The 12,858-nt window shown below is 33.5% G+C and overlaps 1 protein-coding gene across 2 annotated transcripts in view; it reads left to right on the forward strand.

Moving 5' to 3' along the window:
* The window catches only part of ZC3H13 (zinc finger CCCH-type containing 13), a 93,921-nt gene that overhangs the window by 5,173 nt on the left and 75,890 nt on the right, over nt 1-12,858 (forward strand). Inside the window, exons 2-4 of one of the 2 annotated variants that reach the window (XM_082859306.1) lie at nt 1,579-1,704; nt 2,034-2,143; nt 4,784-4,895. In XM_082859306.1, the coding sequence (XP_082715432.1) occupies nt 1,588-1,704; nt 2,034-2,143; nt 4,784-4,895 (339 nt within the window). In that variant the 5' untranslated portion in view covers nt 1,579-1,587. Of the gene's footprint in view, nt 1-144; nt 1,705-2,033; nt 2,144-4,783; nt 4,896-12,858 lie in introns of those variants that run through there. The other variant, XM_082859307.1, reaches the window with a different exon arrangement.

The following is a 12,858-nucleotide window of genomic DNA, read 5'->3' on the forward strand; positions in this document are numbered from 1 at the left end:
TAGTGTGGAGGGTGGACCTCATAGTTCCTTACTTGATGAACAGTTGATACATAAGTGATTTTATGTTGCACAAATTCTTATTCACTTATGTGACACTCTGTAATTTTTTAAAATTTGTAATTACTTTCAAGTTACCTTTTTTGAATCACTAAAAATTGATTGTAATCGTAATTAATGATTACATTGTATATTAGAAAATAAGAATATAAATTTTTCCAATTTAAAACTACCATATTGTATCATATCATATTTTCCTTTTGGTTCATTACCTGTTAATTTGTCAAATGTCCATATTCTTTGGACCTTTTCAAAGTGTGACTTGACAAGAAGTATCTAACTGGACCAAACATTGTAATTTTTTTTTTTAAAGTTTTGATTCTGTACTACCATGATTTAATTTCCTTTTAAGTGATAGGACCTTACTTTGAAACCACATTAAAGAGCATTTGTGAACTTTATAGAGACCAGTTCTTTACCAAATGGAACTTTTACTTCTTTTGTTGACATCATTCATTCTAGTAACTTTTGACTACTAACAAAATTTCAACTAATATTTAGTGTATAAAGTGTGATACGGTTTAGTTCCTTTTTCTTTCTCTTAGGCAGTTCCTACCCACTTCCCACAGTAGTGTACTCTCTAGATTATTCTAGGTCTAGAATTTAACATTGTTTTCTAACATATATCATAGTGCTGTTATCTGATATTTTCATTTCTAGTTGAATCACCTGATTGTATATTTTAGTTTCTAATGTTTTATTTACTTTTGTAAAATATTTTTATAATTCATCTTTCTTTTCTTGTTAATAATAATGGTAAATAGCCTGTTTATTTCTTTTAGCATCTTTGACTTTTATGTCAATTCAGTGCAGTATAGATTATCAAAACATCTTCACTTTTTCTAGTTCTACAGCCTGTCATATTTTGAAAGAAGGTCACTTATCAACATTGAGGGTTTTGTTTTTTGTATTATTGCAAAATAAATTTCCTGATTATGCTGTTCTTCTTTGGCTTCTGTAAGACAAAGAAAATATTTAAATAGTATTTTTCTCCCAAGCTGATTTTTGGGACATAGCTCATGTTATCACTTAAACTGTGTAAAACATAATTTCTACTCTGACTAAAATTCTTACCTGATTTTATTTTTGGCAAAGCTTTCTTTAACCGTTAACTAGTTGATGGAGAATGATAGCACAACTTTCTTTAAAAGACAGTTATTAAATTTTGAAACAACTTTTATAAGGAACTTAGAAACTAAACATTTTATAGTGTGTTTTCTGAAATTGAATGTACTATGGAAACTTAACTGTGTGAGTAGAATCTTACTCTGTAGAAGAGGTAAAATTCTAGGCAAAAGATTCAAAATTGTTCTAAATTCACTAATAAGGTATGTCTTAGAAGATAGTTTCTGTTTACCTCTGTTTACTTGTGACCTCTCCTATGGCTTTTTTCTTCTGAGAAAAATCCCCTGTAATTTTGCAGTGTTATCTTATCTACCATTTTATCTACTTGTAAGTTATTGGCTCAGTTATTTAAAACTGAAGAATTTTACAGTTTGCCTCTCTCTTTTTTGGTTAAAGTAGTACAAAATGTCAAAAATTAGAAGGAAGGTCACAGTGGAAAATACCAAGACCATATCTGATAGCACATCCCGAAGACCCAGTGTATTTGAGAGGCTTGGACCCAGCACTGGCAGTACAGCAGAGGTGAGTTGTCACTAGTACAGTCACAGGGGTTCTCTTGAATTCCTGTTCTTCAACTTCTTATTTATATCACAAAAGTGAATAGGTTGTTGTATTGTAGGAATATTGGTTTAGTAAATTTTTTAAAATGTGTTTCATAAAAAAGGAGTGAGGTGGGCATTACGGTTTATGGGCTTTTTTTTTTTTGATGTTTTTATTATTTGGGGAGTAATATATCTCAGGTTAGTTGGAATTTTGATAGCATTTATTTAAATTTTGTCCCACTAGCATCTTTTTTTCCAGAAATAAATATGACTAAATATGAAATTTACATAGTAATATCTGTCTCTTAGACACAGTGCCGTAACTGGCTGAAGACTGGCAACTGCCTCTATGGAAACACATGTAGATTCGTACATGGCCCTTCACCCCGTGGTAAAGGTTATAGCAGCAATTATAGAAGGTAAATTGAGAACTTTGAATTGTTCATATACTATTAGAAGATGGCTTTTGTAATTTATCTAGTATAAAAATCTGAAATACTACCATATGTTTGGTCAGATTTTCTATTTTGGTGGTAGTCTTATCAATAGCAAAGATCGACAGGATCTTTTTAGTTGTTAATTTCAAGATTAATAGAGATGTTTGCTTTAAAATTAATTTGCTCAAAAATTTGTTTTTGTAATATATGTATGGCTTACTTTCGTGCCCTGCCCCGCAATTATGTATTAAAGTGCTGTTTAAGACGGCAGAATTTCATGGATTTGCTTTTAGTGAGGAGAGACTACATTCAACTCTTAAAATAGTAGAATTTAAATAAGTATAATTTTAGCTTTTTAAGATGTTCTAAATTCAAATCGTAATTACAAAAGATAATCTAATGCAAGCTCTGTAGGTTAAAATGCATTTGCCAAATCTCTTATCACAATATATTGAGGTAAATGAAAGTATGTATTTATATGTGGATAAATGTACTACCTATTTAGAATATCATTTTTCCTTTAATAAAGGCAAGGCTAAATTAGACTTTCCTAACAAAAATCTTTTATTTTTCTTTTGGCTCCCTCATGATGATTTTGCTATGGTGTTTAAAGATGTAACATACATAAAGATTGTCACAAAAGCAGTTTAAACTTGATTGGTAAACAACTGATTTACCTAGTCCTAAAATTGAATGTGCTGATTGCTTTGGCTTCAGCGACAGTGTAAAAACTGAACATTAGCATTTGGAGATTTCCTTTTTAATTGGGTGAATTTTTGTGTATGTGTATGGATTTTGAAGTTTAACAGAACTTAAAATTCAAAACCTTAACATTAGCTGACTTTCTGTTCACTTAAATGTTGTACATTTTTAGGTTACTTGTGATGCTGAGTACTCTGTTTTATTTGTATTTAGATTGTCATCTGTCCCTTCTGTCAATGTGGGAAAGTTAGTCTTTATAAGTTTAATACCTGTACAAACAAACACATACCTGGGGAAACTGTTTCAATAATTTTAATGTTTTGTTTATATTATTACTGTACTTTTAATACATGCTTTACTTCATCTGTGACATTAACATACTCAAAATTTTTATACAAGAGATGGTTGTGAGGCAAATGGGCAGAGAAATTTGTCTAAAATGGAAAAAAATAGTGTCATTACTAGATTTAGAATAAAGGATTTTTTGTTATAATTTTGCTATTTTGTGCATTTTTTCCCCAATAACTTCCTTTGTATTTGTGTATTTTCCCTTTTTTTTATAAGGAAGAAAAATATAGTTCATAATGTGATTCAGAGATGGAAAGAAAAGTAATGTATTTCAGAAATGCTTACTTAGTCACAAATCATTTAAGTCACTGAGCATTCACTGTATGTAGAGCATTCTGTTAGGTACTGTTTAGGATAGAAACAAGTTTATAATACACTGTCTTATTATTTAAAGGAAACTAGGGCACATAAAATTTACATGTGCATCATAATTATAATTTAAAGCATTTAAATGCTGGTTCTTAATAAGAAGATCCATTTACCAGTTCAACTTTAACTGTTAAAACATTTAATATAGATCTATAAAATGTGCATGTAAATGTTAATGAGCTCCTTTAAAGTGAATTGACTGAAATTATTTTTTCACTAATCATGTGATTTGTATTAATGATTGATAAAGGACTCGATTTGATTGAACAGCTATTACTTGAAATAGATGTCAATATTTTTGTAATCTGTTTATATCTTTTAAAAACATTATACACATTTTTTTTTGGTGGCTAAAGAGGGACATATCATTCCTTAACAACTATTGCCCTCTTTTAATGGTGCTCTAGGAATAGTCTATAAAGGCAGTGTGTTTTCTACCTCTGCTTTATTTTTCTCACTTAGTGATGGTGTGAAAATAATTGAACATCCATTTATCAAATTGCTAATATAAATTATGAAGCTTTACCACTGTTAAATATAAATATGTATATTTTTCCTTAATTAAAAACAAGAGTATAAAAGCAGAGTATAAACACTGTTGAAAATCTTGCTTTGAATTTTTCAACTACTTTCTACTCTGAAATAATTTCAAATTTAAGAAGAATTGTAAGAATAACATTATTTGCTTTCATTCTTGAGATGCATAAAATATTTTCACAGTTGTTGATGTTGCATCCAACCATATACATGTATATGATAATACTGTTGTTTCTAGATTAATTTTGCAGTGCTGTGGTTTAAAACTTTACCTTCCTACTTTTTGCTTTCAAATATAACTAATATATTTATGTGATTCATAGGAAAACAAATTAAGCTATTAATTACAAATTCCTTTCTCTCAGCTCACCTATAGTTTCTTATTAATATCACCAGTACCTGCCACCCCATGGAGTTTTAGTGTATGCATTTTGGTTGGTATTGGGAGAAAACTTGTAAGTGATGCTTATATTTTTTTATATATTAATATATAAACTGAAATTTATTAATTGTTTTTCTGAACTTTAGGAGCCATGGATAGTAGAAAAACTATTTTGAGATTTGTGAAGTTATTTCTGTAAATATATTCTTATAAAATGTTATATAAATATAGATTTTTGTTGTTTTGTTTTGTTTTTTGTTTTGTTTTTGTTTTTTGGTTCAAAGGTCACCAGAAAGACCTACAGGGGATCTTAGAGAAAGAATGAAGAACAAGCGCCAAGATGTGGACACTGAGTCCCAGAAACGAAATACAGAGGAGTCATCCTCACCTGTTAGGGTAGGAATGAATTTCCCCAAACAAAGTTAAATTTCAGTAGTGATTTATTATTTATGTTCTATTTTAAATATTATCTTGTGTGCTAAATATATGGTAAATGTGTAATATTGCATTACAGTGTTCTATATGGATAATGTAATTTAGAGGGAAAAAGTCCTCTGGAAAAACTCATAATTCTTACCGTTTAGTTCTTGGTGGTAGTTAAAATGAAGGGATCTGGTTGGCAGAGCTCAAGCTGAACTTCATAGGGTTTCTGTGCCATGGTGGACATCATGAGTATTTAAATGTATTCTTAAGTTTTCGGAATTCAGCCAGCCATCATTTCCTGCTTGCTTCCAAGAAGAGTTGAAGTGCCTTGCAGTACAACACTTTTAAATTAAAACAGTGAAGGCAAGGCATGGTGGTGACAGAAACTGAACTAGAAAGCACATATGATCACAGAATTTAGTGGTGAAACCAAAAGAGAAGCACAATTTATGATGTAGTTTATTGATTAAAAGAAAACATAGATGTTTGTCAGGAATGGAAATTTCCCAGATCTAATTTTTTTTTTAAAGAAATTTATCGTGCTCTTGTGTGTGCATTTGCAATGAATTTATTGAGATACAGTTCATCCATTTAAAGTGTACACTTGGGCAGCTTTTCACATATTCAGTCATGCATCCATCACCACAGTCTATTTTAGAACAATTTCATCACCCCAGAAAGAATACCCATAACCTTTAGCGGTCATTTCCCTAGCCCCTCAGTTGACCACCAGCCCTGGGCAAACACTATTCCAGTTACTGTCACTGTAAATTTGCCTATTCTGGATATTTATATAAATCGAGTCATACAATATGTGAGTTTTTTTGTCACTAGTTTCTTTCACTTAGCATAGTGTTTTCAAGGTTTGTGAAAGATTAGGGGATGTATCAGTATTTCACTTCTTGTTTTTGCCAAATAATATTCCATTGTATTGAGATATCACATTCTTTTTATCCATTCATCAGTCGATGAATGTTGGGGTTGTTTCCATGTTTTGGCTCTTGTGAATAATGCTGCTATGAACATTTGTATACAAGTTTTTGTGTGGCCATATGTTTTTATTTCTCTTGAGTTTATATCTGGGAGTGGGATTGCTCAGTCATGTGGTAACTATGTTTAGCCTTTTGAGGAACTGCTAGGATGTTTTCCAAAGCAGCTGCACCATTTTAAATTCTTTACATCAGTGTGTGAGATTTCCAGTACTCCACATCTTTGCCATAATTTGCTGTTATCTAATTTTTTGATTATACCTATCGGTAATCTCATTGTAGTTTTGACTTGCATTTCTCCGATTGCTAGTGATGTTGAACATCTTCTTGTGTGCTTATTGGCCATTTGTATATGTTCTTTGGAGAAATGTCTATTCAGATCCTTTGTCCATTTTTAGATTGGGTTGTCTTTTTATTGTTGATTTGTAAGAATTCTTTATGTATTTTGGATCCAAGTCCCTTATATATATGATTTGCAAAAATTTTCTCCTATTCTGTGGGTTGTCTTTTCATGTTCTTGATGGTGTCCTTTAAAAAATGTTTTTAATTTGATGAAATCCAATTTATCTATATTTTTGTTGTGCTTTTGGTGTCACATTTAAGAAACTGTTGTCTAATTCAAGGCCAAAGATTTATGCCTATGTTTTCTTCAAAGAGTCTTAGAGCTTTAGCTCTTACATTTAAATCTTTGATCCATTTTGAGTTAATTTTTATTTATGGTGTGAGGTAAGGGTCCAACCTCATTCTTTTGCATATGGATATCTAGTTGTCTCATTATAGCCTTTTTACGAAAGTTACTGAATTGTGTAAGCAGCAACCTCTTTGATAATTTTCGATATATAGAAGCTTTCTTTTGGCTATTTTGATCCTTGAAAAAAAGCTGTGTCACAGTTTTATATTATAATTTGTAAACATCTTTGGGGACTTAAAGTAATGCAGTTTTAAGTATGTAGCTTTCTAATGTCTGATATGATATGTAAAACCGTTTTAGAAATCTCAAATGGTAGTTCTCAGCTGGCGGTATGTATCAAAATGCTTTTGGAGGAGAAATGGTCTTTTTCAAAATACACACGGAGGTACTTTACCCTTAATCTACTGAATTAGAATTTCTGGGTAGGGGCTGAGCATGTGTATTGCATTTTGAAATAACTTTTTATTTCAGAATAATGAATGGACTCCATGGTTTGCTGGTATATGTTTAACAACCACTCAGAAAAAAAGAAAGCCATACTTTGTAGGATTTACCAATTTCTTTGGTGTAAATACTCCCATCATGGTCAGTTTCAAGCTACTAAAATGGTATCACTGAATACAGAGTTGGGAAGTGTGGGAATACACACACACAATAAATGTAATTAACCACAAGAGTAAAGTGTACTAAAATATTTGGGAAGTGAGTTTTGAATAATTAGTACTGTTGGTTTTAATATTACTTATTTAATTGTTAGTTTTTATGATTTAATTTTTAGTTACAGCTTGTGCAGTTCCTAAAAATTTAACAGTTAGCTCTTGTGAGTCAGTGTGAACTGGCTCCAGCATACCACTAGGTAGATTGTACTTAATGTAAAGGGCAGACATCTGGAATTCATATTCTGAACACGTTACTTTAGGAATTGTTATTTAATGCTACTGTCAGTTTCTTTATCTGTAAAATGGAGATGATAGCTATATTATTGTGTTGCTGTGAAGAAAATATATGTAAAACAAGTATCATGACTGACTCTTCCAATGTGACAGCCTAATAAATGGTATTAGAATAGCTCTTAGCCTTTTTTCTCAAATATAAATTGGTTTTAGGCTCTTAATAGGAGATGAATATCGGCATTGGAGATTGAGGTTTTTAACAGATATCTAAGTGTAAGTAGTTGTTGATTGTAAAGGTTTATATGTTCAGCATATCGTTTTAGTAGACAGCAAAGTTGGTATTTTGTTAAGACATTTAAAGCCTGGTTCTTGCTTTCCTTATATGAGATAGTCCTCAAAGGCACTTAACTTCATGCACACCTAAGGGATAAAGTCTCAAGATTCAGGAGTAGTCAGGTTTTAGGGAATTCACTATCCAAACGTAGAGAAAACTGTTAATAAGTTAGGATAGCAGGTATTAATTATTTTGAGTGCTATATCTGGCACGAAAACAGGTGCTGATCATTTCTGTGGTACATTCCCTATTGTAACATGTGTGACTCTTGATCTTCACATAATGAATTTCTATGGGAAAATCAGATGTAGTTTATGTAGGGGCAAGTATCGCATAGATAACATAGCATGGCTAAGATAGGATGTGTGTGATTTTCTGCAAACTAATCCCACCGTTTCTCTGCTATTGGCCTCAACTCCAATGTGTCTGAGGTTGATAAACCCTGAACTTGTGGAGAGACCAACTCATAAATAGGTAAACTGTAATGCTATAGACTTGGTAGTATGTCAGAGAGAGAAGAGCAAAGCTCACAATGGAGGGAATAAGTAACTGCCTGGGGAACCAGAGGAAAATGACATTTGCACTGGATATTGAAGGATAGATGGGATGAAGGAGGGAATGGGTGAGAGTCTAGGAAGAGGAAGAAAACCAACACAATAACAATATTTTAAAGGACTTGTGTGTTTGAGAACCTGTGAAGCTGTGCACCTAGAGTGAAAGAATTAACGGCATGTGTATGTGAGATGAGGGCTGAAGAGATCTATCTTGTTTACCAATTCATCTCCAGACCCTGGAGCTAGTAAGTTCACTTACTGAATAAATGAAAAGTGATTCTGATGTGCAGCCATTGTTGAGAACTCCTGATGGTCTCAGGTCTGCCCTGTCCAGTGGGGCTGTTGAGCACTTGAAGTGTAGCTAGTCTGAATTGAGATGTGCTGTAAGTATAAAATACATACTGAATTTCAAGGACTTAGTATGAAAAAAAGAAAGTCAAATATCTTGTTAATTTTTTATGTTGGTCATATGTTGCATTGGCAATATTTTGGACATGTTGTTTGGTCTAGGTGATCAGAACCATGCTTAACATAATGGAACTGAATTTAACATGGTGAGAGGCTAATTTGAGGTAGTGTCAGTAAGATTTGATGACCAAAAGAATGAGTGGAGGGGAGGTGTTAAGCCTAACTACAGGCTTTCCATGCTATTAACTAAGATGGAAAGGCCCCTTTTGTACGCTAGACTCATAGCATCACAGACTACTAACTTTTGGCACTGTTTTCTGTATTTGCACAGACACTAATATGTTATTTTAGAACAGTTATGAAATAATAAACATATTTTTATGGTACTGGATACTTCCCACCAGTCTGTAGAACTTTTCAAATGCAGTCATTGAATTGTGTTTTCTTCTTCTGTAACAGAGACTTGTTATTTTACATAATTCGAGCATACAATTAAAATAGCTTTGAAAGCAAAATAAGACCTGTGAATATAGAGTCAAGAGGAACATTCAAGCATTTGTTGATGATTAGGGCATGCATGTGCTGTAGGGGATCTCTGTCTCTTAAGAGAAGCTTTGTGGCCACATTCAAGAAAGTATAAAATAATTCATCATTGTGGGAGGATATCTAATAGTTTAGGATTTAGAGATGCACTGTGAGCATCTCTTGCTCACCTGAAATCTTACCTTAGAGCAGATGGGCAATGGTCTGAGTTTATTTGTATGAATTGATCTTTTAAAACATTTTTTTCTTTTTTAAGTTATAAAATACATTATACATTTACCATTTTAAACATTTTTAAGTGTACAGTTCTGTGGCATTAAGTATATTTACATTGTTATGCAATCTTTACCACCATCCATCTCCGGTATTTTTCATGATCTTTGTTTTTAATGTCTTAATCTTTTTTGTCAATCTGCTTTCTCATATATGAAATTAAAACCATTGGAATAATGTTTCAACTGATCTGTGTAATATATTTAAAAATATTTTTTCTTAGTCATTTTAATGACCTTCTCTGGTTCCAATAATAAGTCATTTTCAGAAGTTTTTCTTTTGAGACTTCAGAATGATGTTCCCTTTTCCTTGTCCAGTATTTTTTCAAAGGTCATTTTTATCATTTCCTACCCGACCTCAACCTGCTGACTTATCTTCAGAGAATCTATTTAGACTTGATATTTATCCTCACCTCCACTCTGGATCTATTTAAAATGACTACTATGCAAATTACTTTTTCAGATCTCAGTCTTTAGCTGAATCGTAAGTTGATTATCCAACTTCCAGCCTCTTGCAGATATTTTATAGGCTACCATTGATGTTGACTTTGCACACTACAGTTGATTTTGACCTACCCTTAGTGCCTGGTTCTCTGGTTTTCTGAATTGAGAACTAATTTCTAGCATGAAGCTTTCTGTCTCTGGGAACTGTACCTCCCAGAATGTATATATAATTATTAGCTTTGCTTTGTAGTCCCCTACCCAGTTCTATTCCTGTCCCTCATTTCCCTCCCCCCACCACCTAAAAAAATTCCCTTGTTCTTTTTCTACATCTTGATATTTTTGGCTAGATGAGGAAAAAGTTTCACTGATAAGGAAGGAGATAGGACTATATGTGTTATAAAAAGCTGACTCATGCAAGGGAGGACTTTAACTTAGAAGGCCTTATTAACGGTTTTATAACTATCCTGAGTAAGTCTCTTGCACCAGTATGTCACAAGTTATAGTGAGAACCAAGTGAGGACGTACATGTGAAATTCTTTGGAAAGAATAAAACACAGTAAATGTAAAACAGCAAGAGTAGGGAGTCACCAAATTAAAAATTTGAGAATGAGTATAGGATTAAGTAGAACAGAGGAGTGTTGTTTACCCATTTCAAAGGAAAAGGTTTAGAAGAGAAGGGGAAGGGTATAAGTGGAGATACAATATACACTACCTGGTAGGAATTTGATAATGTATATATAGTACATGATTGATTACTGTGATTTTTAAATGTAGATTAAAATGTTCATTTTATATTAAAAATATGTCTTTAGCCTTGTATGATCTGCAAATACATAATATTTTTTGATAATATTAAAAGGAGTTCCAGTTGCCAAACCTTGGCGTATAACAACCATTTATTTTGTTCATGGATTCTGTCAGGAAATCAGAAAGGGCACAGTAGGCATGGCTTATCTCTTCCTTTATGTCTGGAACCTCAGCTAAAGTATTAGGATGCTGGAGGCAGGAATCATTTGAAGATTTTTTCACTCTCATGTCTGGTTGTTGATGCTGGAAGTCAGCTGGAGGCCTCAGTTTCTATGTGGACCTCTTTGTATGGGTAGCATGGACTTTTTCTCTGATGGCTAGGGGAGAGAGAGAGAGGGAGAGGGAGAGGGGGAGAGAGAGAGAGAGAGAGAGAGAGAGCGAGCGCGAGCTGAGATCTGGTACTAGGTGTGCTTGTTCCTACTGGGGTGCTGTTTTTTTTTAGGCCCTCTCAGCTGACAGAGCAATGAAATATATGAGTGTATACTAATTGGTGTATATGCATATATCTATAAGTATTACAAGCAACCGTCTTTATCTGTATTGAGCTAAACATGAGTTCTTATTGATGTCTCTTAACTCTAATCCAGTACCACTATTTTTCTTTTTTTTTTTCTTTTCCCTCAAATGTCCCTTCCTTAGCTTGTGAGAGGTCTTTGTATTAGATCCTGAGCTCTGTTTAAAAGTTTACTTTATAAAATGTGTTCATTTTAAGTGTACCATTTGAGTCTTGACAAATGTACACACCTGTATAACCACCACCACAATGAAGATACATAACATTTCCATCACCCAGAACATATCTTCATGTCTTTTTAGAGTCAGTCCCCTCTCAAACCAGGCTCCTGACAACCTCTGATCTGTCACTATAATGGAATCAGATATTATATATTCTTGGGTCTTGGTTCTTTTAGCACAATACTTTTGAAATGCAGCCATGTTGTAGTATGTGTCAACAGTTTGTTTTATTGTGGGTTACTGTTTTATTATATGGATATGTCAAAATTTGTTTATCCATTCCCCAGTTGATGGACATTAGAGTTGTTTTCTGGTTAATATGCCTGTTGGCCATATGGTTTTCTGGTTATTTTGGCTATTATGAATAAAGCTGCTATGAACATTTGTGTACAAGTCTTTGTGTGGACATAGTTTTCTGTGGGTAAATACCTAGAGGTGGAACTGCTGAGTCATATGTTATGTGTATGTTATGTGTCTTAGCTTTATAAGAAACTGCCAAGTAGTTTTCCCTAGTGGTTATTCCATTTTACATCCTCAACCCACAGTGTATGAGAGTTTCAGTTGCTCTACATTCTTGCCAACACTTGGCATTGCTCTACTGGGTATATAGTGGTTTTAATTTGCATTTCCTTTTTTTTTTTTAATTAATTTATTTTTGGCTGCGTTGGGTCTTCATTGCTGCGTGCAGGCTTTCTCTAGTTGCGGCGAGCAGGGGCTACTGTTCGTTGCGGTGTGCGGGCTTCTCATTGCGGTGGCTTCTCTTGTTGCTGAGCACGGGCTCTAGGCGCGAGGGCTTCAGTAGTTGTGGCGTGCAGGCTCAGTAGTTGTGGCTTACGGGCTCTAGAGCGCAGGCTCAGTAGTTGTGGCTTACGGGCTTAGTTGCTCCATGGCATGTGGGATCTTCCTGGGCAGATTCTTAACCACTGAGCCTCCAGGGAGGTCCCTTAATTTTCATTTCTTGATGATTAGTGATGTTGAGCATCTTTTCATGTGTTTATTGGCCTTTTATAATTTTTTTGTGAAGTGTCTATTTATGTCTTTTGCTTATAAGTTGGGCTGTTTGTCTTATTACAGAATTGTGGCTCTTATATGTTCTGAATACCACCAGTCATTTGCAGGATATGTGTATTGCAAATATATTTTCCCAGTATATGACTTGCCTTTTCATTTTCTTTGTGGAGTCTTTTTTTTTTTTTTTTTTTTTTCCTGCACCGTGCAGCATGCGGGATCTTAGTTCCCCGACCAGGGATCAAACCCATGCCCCCT

Source organism: Leucopleurus acutus (assembly GCF_964270905.1).
Source record: "Leucopleurus acutus genome assembly, chromosome: 18".
In the NCBI taxonomy this organism is placed as follows: domain Eukaryota; kingdom Metazoa; phylum Chordata; class Mammalia; order Artiodactyla; family Delphinidae; genus Leucopleurus; species Leucopleurus acutus.